Source organism: Oenanthe melanoleuca, chromosome 18 (genome assembly GCF_029582105.1).
Source record: "Oenanthe melanoleuca isolate GR-GAL-2019-014 chromosome 18, OMel1.0, whole genome shotgun sequence".
NCBI lineage: Eukaryota > Metazoa > Chordata > Aves > Passeriformes > Muscicapidae > Oenanthe > Oenanthe melanoleuca.
The window spans coordinates 9,395,559-9,415,898 of record NC_079351.1 but is presented as its reverse complement, the minus strand read 5'-3'; the positions used below and the strand labels follow the sequence as shown (position 1 = coordinate 9,415,898).

Genomic DNA, 20,340 nt, shown 5'->3' with positions numbered 1-20,340 from the left:
CTTTCTTGATCATCTTATTCTTCGTTCCTCAGACAGTTTCCTTTCTGGGTCACTGGAATATAAGAACCCTGCAATCTTTCTACAGTGTTGGACAAGCTGACACAAACTAGAACCATCCCCACTAGTCAGAGAGTTCACTTAATCTTCAGAAACTCTTCCATCTGCATTCGTTCTGGCTACAGGAGACTGATAAAATCCTCTGAATATTTCCTTCCTTTCAGCTCTTTCCTGAGTACCCAAACCTCGCTAGATATTTGAAGTGAAGATTGTTTTGTGATACCAGTATAGATCCCTGCCCCAGATGGTCCCTACAGCCAGAATTTTGGGCAGCTCCAGGTGAAGCTTGCAGGGGGTCAGGAGCAATGACCCTACTTTCTCCCACTCACCCACTGCTGTTGGCAGAGGAGTAGAATAGCCTGGAAATGCAAGAAAAGGGAGTGGAGAGAATATTCTGTGGGGGCTCAGAAGAATATAGGAGATGGAAAAGTCACTAGTAAAATCCCCATTGGAAAGTGGAGTGAGGAAAAGTTGGTCACAGTGAGCAGGGCTGTCAGAGGCAAGCAGTGGATGTGTGGTGTCCTGACAGAGCCAGTTTGCTGCCAACCTGCTGTTTGTAAAAGTGTATCAGCAACAGCAGATTTTAAAGATTAAAGCTGTCAAGGGAAAAGTAATGCTGAGTTTTTCCAAGAATTTATGGGATTGGATCCTCATCTTCAATACTCCTCAGGATGAACATAGTTCTTGCCTAATTCTTCGAGACTTTCCTGTATGAGTCATTGTTCATGGCAGAATAGCAGCTTTATACACAGATGGTTGTAGAACAGAGGCACCATTGAGAGGCAAACACTGAGACATCTATGTCCTGCAGATACAGGCACACACACACACACACAGATCAACAGCTTCATCCACAGCAAGCAGTCAGTCCTGCTCAGTGTGTCCAGGCAGAATCTCCACTCTTTCACGACACAAGAAATCCCTGATGGAATTCAAGTAATGAGCAATTGATGCTGAAGAGGAAAGCTTAGTGTCAGGGAAATATCAATGTCCAAGCTAGCACACCCAGAGGGAGTTTGGCCAGAGGGCTGCCTAGCTGGATTGTTCTCCTTAGCTGGCCAGAAGCCTAGTTCTCCATGGACTCAAAAGAGAAGATCAGACGCTCTGGGATCCAGCAAGCTGTTGTAGATTATCTGGCAAGCCCACATCATACCACTAAGCCAGAGAGAAGGACATTTGAAGGAAAGTTTGAATGCTTTCATCAGATTCCTCTTGGGATGTTTTCCTGTTTTTCCAGTGCCTCTCCACGTAATCTTGGAGAAGTCCCTTAGGACCCTTAAAGCAGGTTCATGACCACATCTCCATGTGCAGGTAAATTTCAGAGTAATGGTTCAGGTTTGGACTCCAGTGCAGCTCTTAGGGGATAAAAGTCACTGTGGGTGGGTTAAGCCTATGACTGTGGGCCAGCACAGTCCTCAGATGAAACAGGCAAGGGAGAGGTTCCAAAATACCATGGCTGCACTGGAAACCCTTGCTACAGAATGTTATGTATGCCAAGAGTCTGCATGGGCTCAAAAAAAAATAACTATCCTCAAAAATGGAAATGAATGTGGACTGATGTGATACCACCTCTAACTGGGGAAGACATGAGCTATCATTTGTTGGAAGTGAAGAGGGTGTTTTCAGAAATGTCTCTCTCTACCTGTCTTTTTTCCTAAATTTCTGCTGTAAGATATTGCTGGAGACAAGATAATAAGATCCAGAGTTATTTGTCTTATGTTGTTATCCAACATTTAGAAACTGAGATCATGTAGTCACAGTTTATTGTTATTAATACTGTAATTATATGATTTGTAGACAATACCTTTTTCCTTTCAATGACTTTTCCATTTAGTGTGAAATAGTTAAACATTCAATAAACCCAAAAACCCTGACCATTTAGTGACCAAGTGTTTACAGAGCTGGAAGAAGAGACGATAAGGCTACAACACTGTCTGCTTCACCAAATGTAAATGAAATATGAAATATAATAGAATCACTGAGGTGGTCTAAAATGGGGCATATCCCCTCTTTGTGAGCATGACCACCATGAAATGCCCATAATGTTTAGTTTGCAGTAAGACAGAGGGAAACTCTGATCTGAAATTCTGCAGCCATTTAATAGGAGCACACGGCTGCAACTGAGGCTTTTCAGGGCCCCAAGAAATGAGAGGTGAACACTGAACTGCTGGAGGGAAGGCTTGGCACCACTCTTTCAAACAGGGGTTTGTGACAACGGGCTGCTGCTGACACCTAACTCTGAGGCAAAGTGTTAGAGCTGAGTCACTTCTAGGACCAATTACTGCCTGTCATGTAACAGGGTGGGGCCTGCCCTGCCTCTCAGTAGGAAATATGTTGACTGGAAATAGGCTGATGTTATCGGAACAGTTTGTTATTCTCAGCCTGCTTCCAAGAAAGGAAGTGAATGGAAGCAGTCATCTCTCCAGGTGAATTATTCTGGCAGAAAAATCCAGTTAATTCTCATGTGAATCACCCCAAGCTGTTTGTTCATGTAGTATCACTGTCCATTTATAGACAGAGAATACGTTTGTTTATGTCTGACTCTAAAATAGTAGATACAGCTCTGGGCACTGCTAACACAAGGATGACTAAACCTGCCCTGGAACATCACAAAGTTTTACTACAACCACAGCCAGGAAGGGCACTGCACATCTCACTTCATTTTCAGGGTTGATCTTGTACAAGGGGAGCTCCAAGGTCAGCAGAGCCACCTGAAAAACTTCTAAATGCAGGAATCAAAGGGAAAGCCAAGCTGTATCCTCTGGTGCTTTTTTTAAAAATTCATGTTTGAATCACATATTTGATCAGATGAACATGACTCATAAATCCAAGTCCTCTGCTTGGAATGTTTGAAGTACTGGATGCCTAAAATTCCAAGTGTGATGCTCAGGAATATCTGGTCTAGGAAATTCATTCTCTGTGAGTTTCTGACCCAAAAAGAGACTCTAGACAAGATAAAAGTTTTGTTCTGAGCTCCTGGATCTGTTCTGGTATTTTGGCTGTTTAAAGCACTGAGAATGGCCCCTTCCACCAAAAACTTTTAAGCATTTTACAACTGAAAGTATTTTCTGTGTACATGCTCAGAACATTTACACTCTAAAAACTGAACTAATTTCTGCTAGTCACTTAGATATCAAAGGTCATTTAAAGATCCAGTGCTGTGGTTTCTTTCCAGTCTTTTTCTTTCCTGGTTCCTTGCCTCAGGAGATGTGGTGGTGCTGTCTCTTGAAAAGAGGTATGCCCAATCAATTATTCATGTGAATCTCCAATCCATCATGGTTTATCCATCATAAAGCTCTCCCATACACCTGTGCTAACCCATCCTCATTGGGAACTCTCCAGGATTTGTTCAGTGAACACAGCTGGAGTCATTTAGATCTTTTTCATGGGCTAGACAGATTGTCAAAAACTGCTTTGAACAAAAAAAAATTGACCATGCTGCTCCTACAGCTGTCAGGTATGAACCTTCTGGTACTCTGAAAATGTTCTCAGGTCCCTCTTCAGGAAATCTGCCCATCTGTACAGGACTTGTAGTGGTGGTTTTTTTGTGAAATCATGGAAGGAGCTCTCTCTCTGACTGGATGATCAGAGTGGAGGCTTTCTGCAGCGTTATATGAAGTTGGTTCCTTCTCATCCACAGATAGCATTTCTTGACACTAAGATTTGTTAAAAAGTTATTTGATCAGGCCTTAGGTCTTCACCCTAGGCTCTTTGGTGGCAGACAGGAGAAAAAAGGTCTCACACTAATACAGAATATGTGCATGTGATACTGACTTAGAATTGGTTTCTCATTGCTAAGTGGAATACCCTGCTAGAACAGATGGCAGAGTGAGCATGACAGTTGTGATGGCTCAGGAAACAAATTCAGGCAGATCTTACAGCCAGGGGGATAGTTTTGAACATTCAGTCAGACCTGCTGTGTACTGCCCAGGGAACACCTGCATGCAGCTGAGATGCTTCAGCTGAGCCGCAACAGATGGTAGGAATAAAGGCTGAGACTGAAAGCTGACCAGCTCATCCCAGTGCCTGGCACCCTGCAGTGGCAAATCTGCATGTTTCTGGGATGGCTTCTGTACCTCATCATCACTCTGGCTCTCATATGCTAGATAAAAAAGATACCCATGCTCAGAAATAACTTTCCTCACACACCAAGCTTGTCCCCCTACAACATCCTTCCCAATACAGACATTACATGATGCAGAAGCAAGCATAGGTCCAACCAAGCCTTTGCTAAGATCTCTGCTCAGGAAGAAAAGCCATCCTGCAAGCTGAGAAGGACTGGACACAGCTCAAGGGAACCCAACCTAGTTATTATCTGCAAAATGAAATGAAGATTATTTATGGAACTGTTCAAGAGATATTTGCCACCAGTGATCAAAAAGCATCCTCTGACAGGAACAGAGCCCTTCTGCTTACAGGCTGGACATTTGTACACAAGCTAAAGGCAAGTCATAGTAACAGGTTTAGAAAGAAAATTTAAAATAAAAATTAGTCAAGTGTTTACATTTGGGCTGGGCTGCTAAAAAGCTGAAGTTTGTAATTGCTTCAAGGAGGAGGTAAACCTAGGACTGAAACCCTGGTAGAGGCTTTCCCATCAAGAGAGTTCATGCAAAGAACAGGAGCCTGCAAAAATATTAGAAAGGGAGATAGTGAGAAAAAAAAAGTTGGAAGTATAGGAAAAAAAATATCAGAGAATAAACCAAAGAAAATATTGAAGCATTCTGTCAACATCAAGCATAAAAAAGCAATATTTAAACCAAAATTAATTATTTTACCTGAATGCTCTAAACTATGTGGATCCAAGTTGCAACATGGCAAAGCTGGGTTTGTATATGCTGAAGAAAAATATGGGATTTCACTTTGATTTCAACTCTTGCCATCTATAAATGGCATTGTTAGAGAATACTGCTGATAGATGTACCTGGATGTGTGCCATGGTATCAGGTCTGTGGGGTTTTGCCAAGCAAGGCACAGCTGGTGTGATAATACCACATAATGGATCATAGATCAGTAGTTATCAGCTTAAATACTTATCAAAAGGGGGTGATTTTAAGCAATTTATCACAATTCAGAGAATCAAAAATAGTACTGTGAAAAAAAGGGTGAAAATTGTTGAAAGAATCCTAATAAAAAACGGTGAAGGGCTCAGCTTTGATCGGTGGTGTCTAAATGAAGGACAGCTACACTGAAAGTCACCTTCGGAAAGGTCCAGGAAAAAGGTTACAGACAGCAGAGCCACACACAGGTGCCTGAACTCACACACAAACACACAAAGGAAGGTGTGCGCTCAGACAAGTGCTGCACAGACACACACACTTGAGGATGTGTCACACACACTGTGTCACACACGCACTGTGTCACACACTGTGTCACACACACACTGTGCCACACACACTGTGTCACACACACACTGTGTCACACACACTATGTCACACACGCACTGTGTCACACACTGTGTCACACACGCACTGTGCCACACACACTGTGCCACACACACACTGTGTCACACACACACTGTGTCACACACACTGTGTCACACACGCACTGTGCCACACACACTGTGCCACACACACACTATGTCACACACGCACTGTGTCACACACTGTGTCACACACGCACTGTGCCACACACACTGTGCCACACACACTGTGTCACACACACACTGTGTCACACACACTGTGTCACACACGCACTGTGCCACACACGCACTGTGCCACACACGCACTGTGACACACACGCACTGTGCCACACACACACTGTCACACATGCACTGTGTCACACACACACTGTGTCACACACGCACTGTGTCACACACACACTGTGTCACACACGCACTATGTCACACACACACTGTCACACACACACTGTGCCACACACACACTGTGCCACACACTGTGTCACACACACACTGTGCCACACACACACTGTGTCACACATACACTGTCACACACACACTGTCACACACGCACTGTGTCACACACACACTGTGTCACACACGCACTATCACACACACACTGTCACACACACACTGTGCCACACACACACTGTGCCACACACTGTGTCACACACACACTGTGACACACACACTGTGTCACACATACACTGTCACACACACACTGTCACACACTCACTGTCACACACACTGTGCCACACACACACTGTGTCACACACGCACACTGTGTGTCACACACACACTGTGCCACACACACACTGTCACACACACACTGTGTCACACACACTGTGTCACACACACACTGTGTCACACACGCACTGTCACACACATACTGTGTCACACACACTGTGTCACACACGCACTTCACATGAGCTGGAGTGTGTCACATCTTCCAGGCAAAATGGATCTGACACCCTTGGCTGTGTGTAACAAATGCACACACAGTGAGTGTGGCAGACATCAGAGATGTGTCACACATAGACATGATTCTGTCCAAACAGAATCTGCCCAGTGTCTCAGACACAGAGGGTCACACATGTGGGTGTTAGGCACCCATGGTACTCACCTCACAGACCCAGGTGTTGCACACACACAGGTGACAGTGTGACTCGAACAGTGCCTGTCATACAGCGTCACACAGTGTCTCACCTGGCGCCTTCCACCAACACACACCAGTGTCCCATTGTCACAAACACGGTGACTCTTGTACACACAGACCTACATGTGGGCATCACTAACACACCCACGAGTGACACAGTGCCTGTCCCTCCAGACACGGTGTCCCTCACACACAGACACACACACACACAGAAACATACAGACACTCACAGACACAGACACACAGAAACACAGAGACACCCACATACATACACACAGACACACGCACAGACACTGACAGACACACAGACATTCACAGAAACACACAGACACACATAGACACACATGCAGACATTCACAGAAACACATAGACACACACACAGACACAGAAACACACACGCACACGCACACACAGGGGTGTGGAGCACACAGCGAGTCCCTCGGAGCAGTGTCTGTCACACAGATACACACAGAGGGCTGTGGAGCACACAGGCAGCACACACAGTCCCTCGGAACAGTGCCTGTGACACACGGATACACAGAGGGGCGTGGAGCACACAGAGTCCCTCGGAGCAGTGTCTGTCACAACCACACAAGGGCTGTGGAGCACACTGCACACAGAGAGTCCCTCGGAACAGTGCCTGTCACAGCCACACAAGGGGTGTGGAGCACACAGGCAGCACACAGTCCCTCGGAACAGTGCCTGTCACACAGCCACACAGAGGGGGTGTAGAGCACAGACTCACTCTAAACAGTGCCTGTGACACAGACACACACAAGGGCTGTGGAGGACACAGCACACAGAGTCCCTCGGAACACTGTCTGTCACACATAGATACACACAGAAGGCTGTGGAGCACACAGAGTCCCTCGAAACAGTGCCTGCCACACACAGTCCCTCGGAACAGTGTCTGTCACAGCCACACAAGGGGTGTGGAGCACACAGGCAGCACACAGTCCATCGGAACACTGCCTGTCACACACAGATACACACAGAGGGCTGTGGAGCACACAGGCAGCACACAGTCCCTCGGAACAGTGCGAGTCACACACAGTCCCTCGGAACACTGTCTGTCACACACAGATACACACAGAAGGCTGTGGAGCACACAGCACAGAGTCCCTCGGAACAGTGCGAGTCACACACAGCCACACACAGAGGGCTGTGGAGCACACAGCACACAGAGTCCCTCGGAACAGTGCCTGTCACACACAGATACACACAGAGGGCTGTGGAGCACACAGCACACACAGTCCCTCGGAACACTGCCTGTCACACACAGATACACACAGAAGGCTGTGGAGCACATAGCACACAGAGTCCCTCGGAACAGTGCCTGTCACACACAGATACACACAGAAGGCTGTGGAGCACACAGCACACCCAGTCCCTCGGAACAGTCTCTGTCACACACAGATACACACAGAGGGCTGTGGAGCACACAGGCAGCACACAGTGCACACAGTCCCTCGGAACACTGCCTGTCACACACAGATACACACAGAAGGCTGTGGAGCACACAGCACACCCAGTCCCTCGGAACAGTCTCTGTCACACACCGCCACACGCGCGGCGCTGCCCGGGCACTCGCCCACTCGCTGTCCCCTGTCCCCTCAGGGTCACTCACACCCGCTCCCGCCGCTGTCCCGCCGGCAGCAGCGCCACACGCGCCGCCCGCCCCTCACGGCCGCTCCTCCCGCCGCTTCCTCCCCCTCTGCCGCTCTCCCCCTCCTCCCACCACTCCTCCTCCCTCCCTCCCTCGCCCTCCTCCCCTCGCCCTGCCCGTCCCGCCTCTCCCGCCGCACCCCGAGCCGGCGGTGCCCGTGGGCGCCGGGCGCCGGGGCTGCTCGGTGCCGCTGCCCGCCGGGCGGAGCGGGGCCCTCAGCCGAGCGCGGCGGGCGCGTCCGGCAGGATGGCGGGGACCCGCTGCCAGGCGCTGTACCCCTTCTCCGGGGAGCGGCACCGGCAGGGGCTGCGCTTCGCGGCGGGTGAGCTGATCACGGTGCTGCAGGTGCCAGACGGCGGCTGGTGGGAAGGGCAGAAGGAGGACGGGCTGCGCGGCTGGTTCCCGGCCAGCTACGTCCAGCTGCTGGAGGTAGGACCGGGGCCGGCGGCGGGAGGGGCCGGCCCGGGGATGTCCCGCGGGGCACCGGCGGTCCCGGGGGCCGCACGGAGCCGTGGCGGTGCTGCTGGAGCCCCTCGGCATCGCTGTGCCCCTGCCCCGGGCAGGTGCCCGGCACCCGGCGCTGATGCTGCGGGGGCTGTGGGAATCCGCTTGCCCGGCCTCGCTCCGGCGGGCAGAGCCTTCGGTGCTTGTCGCTGTAGCCATGGAGAGGCAGAGCTCAGGTGCCGCTCCGGGCGCTGCGTTCCACCGCGCTCTGGCTGCCCTGTGCAGCCCCTGTCAGCCGCCCTCGAGGGTCAGGTGCTGGGCAAGTTCTGCTCCCTCCGCTCTCCCTCACCCTGCTTATTCCCTTTCACTGAACATGTCGTGGCTTTATGTTGTGGAAGAGGTAATTCAGTATAGAATCGTGGAATCACAGAATGGGTTGGGTAGGAAAGGACCTTAAAGATCATCCCATTACACCCACTCTGCCATGAGCAGGGACACCTTCCACTAGACCAGGTTGCTCCAAGTCCTGTCCAACATGGCCTTGGACACTTCCAGAGTTGGAGAAGCCACAGGTTATCTGGGCACCCTATGCCAGGGCCGCATCACCCTTGCAAAGGAGAATTTCTCCCTAATGTCTAAGGTAAATTTGCCCTTCTTCACTTTTAAGCCATTCCCCCTTCACTCCATGCCCCTGTCCAAAGTCTCTCCCCAGTATCTGTAGGTACTGGAAGATTCTGTAAGTTCTCCCTGGAGCCTTCTCCTTCTGCCTGTGTGTTGCAGCAGTTCCCCAGCCAGCTGCAGACACCTTGCTGCCATACCTGTGGCATGGCTCAGCAGGGTTAAGGCTGGTTGTGCAGACCCAAAGGCCATGGACATTCTGTAAGGATGCTGAAAAGTTCTGTCAGCTTCAGTCATTTTCAGGGCCCTGACAGCTGGGATGACAGTTGGATTCCCACCTCAGGACTGCTTGTGCCTGAATGTGTTTGTTGCTTTCTGTCCATGCAAACGACACACAATGTGGGGGTAAAAGACATGTGCATGAAGAATGCCTTCACAGCCTGTGCATGTGAATTCTGAACATCTCGTGCACTAAAGCAAGAACTTGCCATGAACCCATCAGTCCTCTCCTCTCTGGCCATGCCCTGCTGTCGTTTGGACCTTACCCTGAGGCTGTGGGCATGGCAGTGGTGCCCAGGAGCATCTCCCTGTGGTGACTGAAGCCTTTCACAGCACATTTCTCTGGTCAGCCTCTGTTTGCCCTCCAGGTTGCAAGGGGAATTGGCCAGCCTGCTTTGCTTGTATGCAAGGCAGGCAATGCCCATTCCAGGTTTTCCATGCACACCTTCCAGGGAATCCAGAGAGGCAGGAAGCAGAGTCCTGAGCAAAACCTGCCCAACAACTGCATGTAGAGCAATATTCTGTGAGCAAGAGATCCTGTGCAAAAGGACATTTTGCCCACAGATCTGGAGCTGCCTTTTCATTTCTCTTGTCAAATTTTAAAAAATCTATGATGTTTCCATTGACTTCCTGTTTCTTATTATTTTTCCTGGAAAGACAGGAAAGTAGAAGAGTTGCCCAAGCAGCCCGACAAGAGTGAGGTCACGGGTTTTCCCGTGCAACTGACATACTTGGGATTTCTTCTGTTAGTTTCAGAATGTGGGAGCGCTGTTGTTTGTCAGTTTGGCCACCTCCAAGATCATTTATTGAGATACGTGAATGTTTGTGGTTTCACAAATTGCTAAATGTTTGCACGTCTAGGAATTCAGGAATTGTTTGAGGAAAAATGTATCAGTATATATGAAAGATTCTGCTCAGCAGAGGCAGTGGGGAATTGCTTCAAAATTGCATAACTTTGCTTTCCTGTCAGCTCCTTCTGTGAAACTCTTGTTTCCCTGCTTAAGTCTGAGCAAGTTGCACCGTGCTCAGATCAGTGCCCACAGCCCCACAGATGTGCCTTTCTCACCCTTGGCTTGTGTGCCACTGGCAGCTTTGAGGGACACCACTTGTCCACCCAGCCTGGCATCCTTTCTCTTGGGCAGACCTTCAGAAAGGAGGCAAGAAAAATGGCAATGAGTGTGTTCACTCTGGCGTGTTTTCCTTTTCTCCAGAGATGGTAGCCTAATAAGGGCTATGAGCTGGAGTAAAAAAATACATCAAATGAGAGCTAATTAACCAGATCCATGGGATCACAGGAACCTGGCACACATCAGAGGTGTGAGAAGGAAGCTCTGTGTGTGTCTGTCTCTCATGGCTCTGTTCAGGGAGCCTTTCCCTTCTCTATAGGTGGCTTGTCCCTCCTGTGCAGGGACCTTGCTCAGGGACCTGGTCTAACTGAAAGACACCACAACAGAAATACTCTCCTTCTCTGTTCTCTGATCCATCCCTGCCCAGCCACATGGACATTGGAGCTGGTGTCAGGGAGGTGGTCACAGTGCATGTCCAGATGGGGTCATGGACATGAGTCTCCTTTCTGTACCAGCCAGCCCTTCCATGGGCTTTGGGTGGCCTGGCCCTGCAGCTCTCAGTAAGGTTCAGTGCTCTATCCTCAGGTGAACTTGACCACCCGTTGTTATGAAGAGGAAGATGTTACTGTCTCCCTCTGCCCTGCCCTCATTTCCCTGTGCCCAGTTTACCCCAGGAACTCCTTGTGCTCTCTCTGGAGCCTGAAGGAGAGTTGGCTGCATTTTCTGCCACAGCAGTGACTGACCATGCCTTGTGGCATTGCCTGCCTGCACAGCACACAGCTCTCAGCAAGGTCCCTCTGTGGCTGGGAGCTACCAGAAGGAGATGGCCTTCTTCTGAAGCCTCTGTGACTTGAAGCCTGCACTGTGTCTAGACAGGAAGGCTGCATTTTCTGATTCACATTTACCAGCCCTGGGATCTCCTCTAACAGCACTGGTTCGAAAATCTGTGCTGAGTTTTGGTCCTGAGCTGGAAGGGAAGTGAGAAAAGTGTGAAGAACAGCAGAGAGGGGAAGCTCTCCCACCCTTGGGGAGTCTGTGGCGTGCTGGTTCCTGAGGGATGAGGGAGGAGGAGAAGTGACTCTTCCTAATGGTGATATTAACTTGGGAAGACCCTGCTGCACCAACAGCACCTGAGTCTCCTTACAGGCAGCCAGGCTGTGGAGCTGCAGGCACTGGTCATCCAGCTGGCTTCTCCAGGAGCTGAGGACAAGTCAGGCTCTCCTACCACTGTGTGGTAGCTCTTGGCTCTTGCAAAGAAAACGAGGTATGCATGTCTGGCAGGTGACCAGAACAGGCTGTCGTGGCAAATGCAGAGTTGGGCAGCTCTGAGAAAACCATGAAGGTGGCTTCCAGGAACCAAAGCCCGGTGCCAGAGATGGGTGTTCCTAGATAGTTGTTGCCTCTGCTGCCTCTTGCATTCTTTTGCTTGCAAAAATGTGTTTTCAAATGTGTTTTCAATTCACTCGTCACAGAAGATCAAGGAAAGGACAAAAATGTGGTAAATGTGGGACAAGAGAGACACAGAGAGGTAAAGAGATAAAGACATTTAGCATCCTTTTGTTTACTGTTCCTGTGGCTACTGCAAGCCTGGAGTGGAGGTTTAGAGGAAAATAGTGATGGCTGGAGGTTCCTGCTCGAGGCAGTGATGGAAGAAATGAGAGCTGAAGGACTGGAGAAGCTCATGGTAGGGACAAGCCAGAAATGATATGTTTCTGTGAGCTGTGGAGAGGATACTGCTGTCAGAGAGCAAAAGTGGTAGCATAAACCAAAAAACTATCAAAAGCTGAGAGTAAAGGGAGAAGGGGAGGGTGTTGGCTTCGTGGTGGGGTTCCAGATGGATTCCCTGAGGCTGGGCTGGTTGGGAGCAGTTGAGGAGACTGCTGTGGTTTTAATCACAGAATCACTGGGTTGGAAAGGACCTTTGGAGATCAGCTAGTCTGGCTTGCCTGGCTGTGTCTGTCGGGTTTTCAGAGTGTGCAAGCGTGGACACCGCGACTGTTCTGGACAATGTATTCCAGCGTTCAACCCTCTCACAGCTTTTTGTTGTGTCCTTTAAAGGGATTTGTGTCCCCTTAAAGGGATTTTCTGTGTTTTAATTTGTGCCCATTGCACCTCATCCTTTCACTGGATATCACTGTGAAGAGTCTATATGAGTTTTGTACTGTCTCCCCCATAGATTTTTATTCACATTGGTAGCATCCCTCTCAAGCCTTCTTGTCTTGATGCTAAACAGTCCCAGTTCTTTCAGTGTTTCTTTGTATGACAGATGCTCCAGACCCTTAATTATCCTCGTGGCCCATTGCTGGACCTTCTCCAGAGTGTCCTTGTCTTCCTTATGTTGGAAAACCGAGGACAGTTTCTTACACTGCTGTAGATAGGTTAATGGAGAAATGGTCCCCAAGCAGTATTTCCTTAGCATGAGAATCCATGGACACCAGAGGAATCCTGAAGACTGCTGTAAGATTCATTTGGTTTTGGCTTGGCTGAGCTTGGTCTATGAGCAAGCAGCACCCTTGTGCAAGCTGAAGGGCTTGGGGAAGGAGGATGTTGTTGCTTGGTCCATATCCTATTGAGTAGATACCATCAGCTCCAGCCCTCACCCTTCCTTTGGTGATTAATAGCTATGGCAGCTGTGAGACCTGAAAGTTAGGGATTTTCTGACCCTTTCCTCTCTCCCTTGTGCTTTATATTTTTGCCTGACTTTTGACCATTGAGTGGAGCCCTATAGGGCCCCTTGGTACCAGACTGTTGCAGCCCCAGGTTAAGCAATTGGCCTTCCCAGCCTGGAGCAAGAGGGAATCTGTGCAGATGCAGGTGAGGAGGTGGTGTACACAGAGCCAGTGGAGTGTGATGTGTGATACACTGAGGGATTTCTCAACAGCTCCTGTTTCTTGTCCCGAGGCTGGCTGCCTCCTCTCCCCAGCTGCTTCAGGGTGCTTGGGATGATGACGTGTGTAGAAAGGTCTGTACAGCTCCAGGTGTAAGAGCAACCTGGCACAAGGCTCAGATGCTCCAGTTTGTGACAACTTTTATGGTGCAGGGCAGCATAGATGTTGAGAGAGTGGGGTAATGTGTATTCCAGGAGGTGCTTTGCAAGGGACCCTCTGGAGAAACCTCTGTTGCGTCTGCTTTTTCTAGACAAGTGATTTTTGGAGTGTTGGAGAGCTGTATCATTCAGTCACATTTGCAAGTGGTTTCTTTGAAAACCTATTTTTGGGCCTCGATTTTTGTATTTGTAGTTAACTAGAAATCACTTATATAAGCAGCAGCAGCAGCAACATATGCAAATTTGCTGGAAATTGTCAGCACTTTTTATAGCTTCAGTCATCCCACAGATGTAAGTCTCTGTATGAAGCACAGCGTGTGCTTCCAGGATGGATGGAGGTGGCTCTGGAATCTGACTGAGCGGGCTGGACTGAGTAGGACTGTGAGCTGCCACTGATCTTATCTGCACTCTCCACAGCTTGATTTACCAGAACTGTGAGGCACTTAGGGAGGAAGGAATGGTGTGCATCTCCCTGGTGCAGGCTTCACCTGCAGCTGACAGACAGATGGCTCGTTGCTTCCAGGGCTGTGTAATACTCAGCGAGTAACTCACCTCACCTAAACCAGCCTGGGGCAGGTGGAGATGTGCAAACAGCTGAGCCTGGAGGTTGTTGCACATCCATGTGCAGGAGGCATGGCATGGCATGGCACACACTGCTTCCTTCACAGTGCCTGGGAGTCACAGAGAAAAAGGATGAAAGGAATGCACAGGAATTAAAATGTCTTTTATTTATTTTGTAACAATACAGAATGTATTTCTCTGCTGAGGATTTCTCTGCTGTCATGGGGGCTGTATGATGTATGTGATATATATTAGAAGGGAGGATGTCCTAGCACCTGTTGCAGCAGAGCTTTTCCTGATGCACAAAGGAGAGTGAATTTGTGTGTTCACCTGGATGTCTGTGGATACCTGAGCCCTGAGCTATTTGTACATGGTGTCCTTATCTCCTGCAGGCAGCAATGGTACTTTGTTTTCTCAGAAGGTTCTTCCACATCCTTGGAGTCTGTTGTCTCTCTCTCATTCCTCCACCTCCCCAGTCAAAAATCAGCTTAACATAAAATTCATGGAGAGCCACAAGAACTGAGGGAATGTGTGATGATCTCAGGTACTGATGTGACTGCTGCCACTGCTTTTTTCTGAGGATTTTCTGTGGAGCAAGTAATGCTCCAACCTGTAGTCCTGGGTGCTGGGGAAGGAATTTGGCTTTAATCTGGCATGATAAAGCTGTGGGTGCTGAACCCAAAGAGTGGATGGCATCACTGCCAGACTGGGATTAGTGTTCCTGTCTCCTGCTCAGGGGTGCTTGTGACACCATCCTGAGTGTCCTGGCCATTCTGCTGCCCCTGGGAGGTGGTGCTGGGGCAGCAACCACAGCTGAAGTGGGGATGGCATTTCCCCACTGTAGAAAGTTGGTTTTCATTCTCTTGGTCCCTAATGAAGGCAGAGGGAGAGATTTACAAGGCTGTAGATGGAACCTGCTGTGGGTGTTGTCTCAGGGAAAAGATGAAGTTTGCAAAGTTCAGTGCTCATGGGTGCTGAGGCTGATCTGCTCTGCATTATTCAACAGCAAACTGTTGTCCAGAGTGAGGTGTTCATGAGAAGAGTGACAATGAGAATCCTGTGGTATTGCACTGTGGTTTAGTTTCACGCTGTCTTTTTTCTCTCTCTGACTTTCTGTATTTTTAGAGTTGAAACTTTTGATCATCTGACCACTGATATTTCTGGCAAATGTGAATGAAATCAAATATAAAAGGGTGAGGAAATAATGTTTTGCTGCCAGAAAATCACTTTTGAATCAAGGTTCTGAGGGAATTTAAAGCCCCAGGAGAATGTGAAGGGGATGTGATGCTGCAGTTCACAATCCCTGTTATCCATCTAGTGAAAATTGTCTCGCAGTGTTGAAGTTACAGATAAAAATGTAAAAACTGAATAGTACCATAAATAGCCAAAACTTGTGAAGGGAAAGGGTCTTACAGACAGTTGTGGCATTTTTTGTGAACTCTTCTGTCCCCTACACAAGTTAGGGTGTTGCAGAAGCTGGGCTCTTTTTGTGCTGCTTCTGGAGCAGGTGAGAACAGTCACACTGTTTGCCTTAAAAATGGCATAGAACAGAATTTTTGAAGATGCTTTTCCTTTATCCTTAGCTAAAAGATGAAAAAGTGCCATTGAAGGCTGAAACTGGAGTATCTCTTATGGCCTGTGGATTACAAAAAGGGTCTAAAAGTCTCCCTGCAGATGTCTGCCTTCTAGATGTGCAAGATTAAATGAGTTGCTGTGCACCTGCAATTTAAGGGTGGATATAGAGAGACCACGAAAAATGTGGATCATTTAAAGACTCACTTGAAGATTACTTAGTTCCCTAAAGAATTTCCAGCTCCTTCTGCTCTGAATGGGGCACGTGTCCTGTAGGAAAATACAGGAGTGATTTCTGCAGCAGCAAACACAGGCAACTCAAATCTCACTTTCCAGCTTGGTGCAAAATGCACCTTTAGTGCCTTGAGTGTTGTGCCACAAGCACCCAAGCTGAATGTACCATGCAGCACTTTATACTGAATTTACTTTAAAAAGACACAGTAGAAATAATGAGAATATGCCAGATACTTATTTTCTCAAAACAAAGCTTTACTTTGGTGTGCAAAATGGAAAATTTGGATCTGTAATCAAGACCAGAAAATTCTGGCAGCTTTGATGGGATTTGGTTTTTTCTACTTATTTCACTTTTACTTGTGGGATAATAAATGACTAAGTAAAATTAACTACCAGTCATTTAACTAACTATATTAAACCTGTGTTTTGTGCTCCATAATTCCTTATCTTCCATGGTTGCTCGTGCCCATGAAGCACATTTTTAGCAGTAATATGCCCCAATGCTCATTATCAGAATATGAAGTGTCTGAGTGTGTCCTCAGGACTTGTTTTTGTTATTTTGCTGACTGCTGACACCAAGTGCTATCCCAAAGACAGGACATTGTCTGTTTTGGAAAAGCCCTACAATAACAGTAGCAGGTAGTATCTCTCTTCGAAAATATTTGGGGCTGTTGCAGTTGTTTTCATTGTGGCTGTGTTACAGCTCAGGGCAGTAGGAGTTTCCCTGTGTCCATCCTGTTCCCCCCACTGAGAGCAAAGGGAGCCAGCCACTGCTAACTTGTGTCTTGGAGTGTTTGACATGAGGCACTGATATTTCTGTCTCTGATTCTGGCACTCCCAGGGAGCACTCATTCTGGGCAGCCTGCTCAGCATCCAGCCCTTCTGGGCTGTGCCTTGCTCCCTGTGCAAGGCAGGCTGGCTGAAGCCTCCCAAAAGTGGGGCTGGGGTGCAGTGGCTGCTCCCTGCAGGAACCAGGAGCCTGCACAGCTCCTTAGCAGACAGGGACAGGGGACCTGGGGAAACCTGAAAGCAGCATAATGGGATTGGTGGTCCCCATGCTGTGCTTTGCACACTGTCATCAGTTCATGTCACTTCCAAGTGTCATTTGCCATATTTAATTACCTGCCACACTCCCTTTTATTGGTATGAGCCCTTGAGTATGCAGAACAGTGTGAAACCAGGGCCAGCAGTTTGTTCAGCCACTGTTTTCCAAGTTTGTGCTTCAAGTAGTGTTTATCTTGAAAAATTTAAGTATGCTTTAGCGTATTTGGAATATTTTGTGTCACACCACTGTGTAAAACATTACTTGTTGAGAGGAGCTGCTCTGCAAGGTTGGTATGTGTCAACAGCCAGGTTTGCCCTGTACCTGCAGAGCAGGTGAGCAGGCTGAGTCTCTGCAGCACAGGGTTAGGAGTGGGAGAGCCCCTTGCATACCTGCCATAGCTGCAGAAGTGCACTTGTGATTGAGAGGGAGAGCAGGCTGTACATTTTCCTGGGACACAGACTCCCTGCCAGCACCTTCCCTCCTGCAGTGCCTTCTCTGTACCTGCTGTGGTGACTGTCCTGGGGAGCAGTCCTTTTACAGGCATAGGGAATAGCAGAGAAAGCTTTTTGCTTGTACTAGTAATCCAGTTTTCCACATCACGCTATCAAAATAGCTTTTGTACTAGCCTAGTACATCTGTGGTTTGCTTTTTTGCTGGCACATTCCAGAAAGGGGTGCCATGGGTTACTCAGGAGCTGCCACTCTGCATTTTGTAGAGTATATCTGGCAGCAGAACAGGCCAGCGTCTTTTAACATCCCCTTTTGTCAGCATTTGTGAGCAGTCCCCTCAGTACTCAGTCATCAGCATGAGGCACTTTGGAGTTAATTTAGGCTGAGTGACAGATGACTTTGGTCACTAATCTTTGAGCTCCTCAACAGGTGCAGACACAAAGGTTGAAAATCTTTCTTTGACACTGTTTGAGACCTGTCTGGCATTTTTCCTACATTGGTGGTTGGTAAGAGTGGACTGTGCAGACTGTTCTTGAGCCACAGATATTCCCACTGTGATGCTGGCAGCAAAAGCACTGTGGTCTTCCAGTGTTTGTTTGAGCACTGGGTTTGTTTACTGCACAGATCTCTCAGGGCTTTCCCAGCTCTGTGGTACTTGGAATGGACTCTGCTGCTGCAGGAACAAAATCTCTCCAACTTTAACTCCTTTGCAGGCTATCACTTCATGTGCCCACAGCCATCATTCTTTGCCTCTCTTTGCACTGTGGAAAAACCCCTCAGTAACAGGTAGTTAGAAGTAATAGGTCTTGGGAAGACCTGGGGTTTTGTATTGTACAATGGATCAGACCAAGGTCCATGAGAAAGGTGTCTGATATTCTACAGAGTGCTCTGATGAGATATTCCATGATTTTCAGCAAAGAAGGGACACAGCAGATGTGAAAACTGCAGAGGATCTGCCCTGCCCAGTGTTGTCAAAACAGGGGCAAGCTGCATGGCTCTAGCCCATCACAGAGGGAGAAAGCAGGAGCTCCTCTGGGCTGGAAATGAAATCTGGAATAATCAGGCTGTCCCATAAGTACTGAATTTTCATCTTTGAAATGCTCTGTCACTCTCAGCAGGTCCAGCAGTGGGTAAAAGGGAAAAAGGTGTGAGAGTGGGGAGGGATCAAAGGCACAAAATTAGAAGTCTCAAGCTGTTCATTTGATCTTCCCAAACTTGCCCCTGTGTTTTACTTGGAATCATGATAAAAACTTCCTTGAAATCTGCTAGCTTGGGGTTAAATGCCATTGTTTACTGCACCTGCATTGTCCTTCCTGGCAGTTCAGTGCTGCTTGGAGCTCCTGTTAACCCTCTCACAGCCCTTCTGACAGGGACAGGCCAAGCAGCTCTGAGACTGCTTGAGAAAAATGCAGCAGTGCAGTGGGGAGCATGCAAGGGTTAACATGAAGCAGCTCTCTGGGCTGCTAAAAGAGCAGCTTTTATGGAAGACTGAGGGAAGGAACAAGGATCTTTGAGCACGACATTGCTTGGGATGTGAAAAGTACAACAGGATTTCAGTTATTACCTCCATATGTAATACTTTGCATTTACTCCTAGTGTTTTGTTTCCTGTGTTGTTGCCTGTCCTTTTAGGACTTATCAGAGCTCATGTAAACAATCATGTGTAACCTGAACATACTTACAACACATTTCTCACTTTCCTGAATTGCCTGAGGAGTGACTGGCATTGTCACTCCTCAGACACATAACCAGACCTTTGTGGCTGACCTTTGATTTGAGGCAGATTCTTTTTGTTTCTGCTCTTTGCCTTCTGGCTTATCTATTTCTTATTTTGTGTAGTAGTTTTTTCATTCCTTGTCTGCTTCTTTTCTCCTGGAAGTCTTCTTAGAAAGGAGTTTATGCTCTCACAAGCATACCTGTGGTGGTTGGTCTAACAGGAGATATCAGCACTCCCAAAAGTACCACACACAGACACTCCTGCCGCCATGGCTACATGGCTATTGCCTTTATTCTGCCATTCTGCTTAGTTTTACTGTAGTCACCTATAAGCACTTTCAGAATGTTCTTTTAAATTGGCTGCCTGGATTTGCTTTGTCTTCCTGATCCTTTCTAATTCACTTATTTAGGCCTTTGTTCGTGTTTCCAAAATGAAACCCTGGAGTTGCCATGTGGTGAAACGTTCCTCCTTGAGGTCACAAAACCACAAAGCCAGACCTACAGTGACAAGCTAGTGCTGTACAGGAGCAGTTCCAATTGCTACAGAAGTGAAATTTGGTTGTAGAAGAGGCAGAGCTGGCAAGCTTTTGGTAGTGGGGTAGATGGAATAATTGGTACAGAGGAGTTTGGAGGAGAAAAATGGAGATGAGGAGTGACAGAGTTTGCAAGGGGTGACAGAGAATGAAGAATTAACAGAGTTTGGATTTGATACAGATATGGCAAAGTGCCATGTAGAAATTGCACAGAAGAGGAATTGTATTTCCAAGGGTGAGCAAATGCTTAACTCAGAAAGGAACAGACAGAAACTGGTTTGATAGAAGTAGTTTGTTTTGTAGTCCTGAAGAACTGTGTGCAGAATTCAGTTTAAAAATGCTGCTGAGGGCTGTGTGTGCAGCACACAGCTGAGCAGTTCCAGCCCTGCCCATGTAATGAGCTGCCTGAGCAGCAGATTAGCTTCTACTGTGCCAGCTGCTGTATAATAGGACTAATTCATTACCCAAGGCCAAGTAATCACTCTCAATAGCAAGATTTAGAA

The 20,340-nt window shown here is 47.9% G+C and overlaps 1 protein-coding gene across 3 annotated transcripts in view; it reads left to right on the top strand.

The window, feature by feature from the left end:
* Positions 1 to 8,423: 8,423 nt before the first annotated feature.
* Positions 8,424 to 20,340, top strand: part of GAS7 (growth arrest specific 7) — an 81,830-nt gene continuing 69,913 nt past the window's right edge. For all 3 annotated transcript variants that reach the window (XM_056506092.1, XM_056506091.1, XM_056506093.1), the window contains exon 1: positions 8,424 to 8,703. In XM_056506092.1, the coding sequence (XP_056362067.1) occupies positions 8,521 to 8,703 (183 nt within the window). In that variant the 5' untranslated portion in view covers positions 8,424 to 8,520. The remainder of the gene's footprint in view (positions 8,704 to 20,340) is intronic.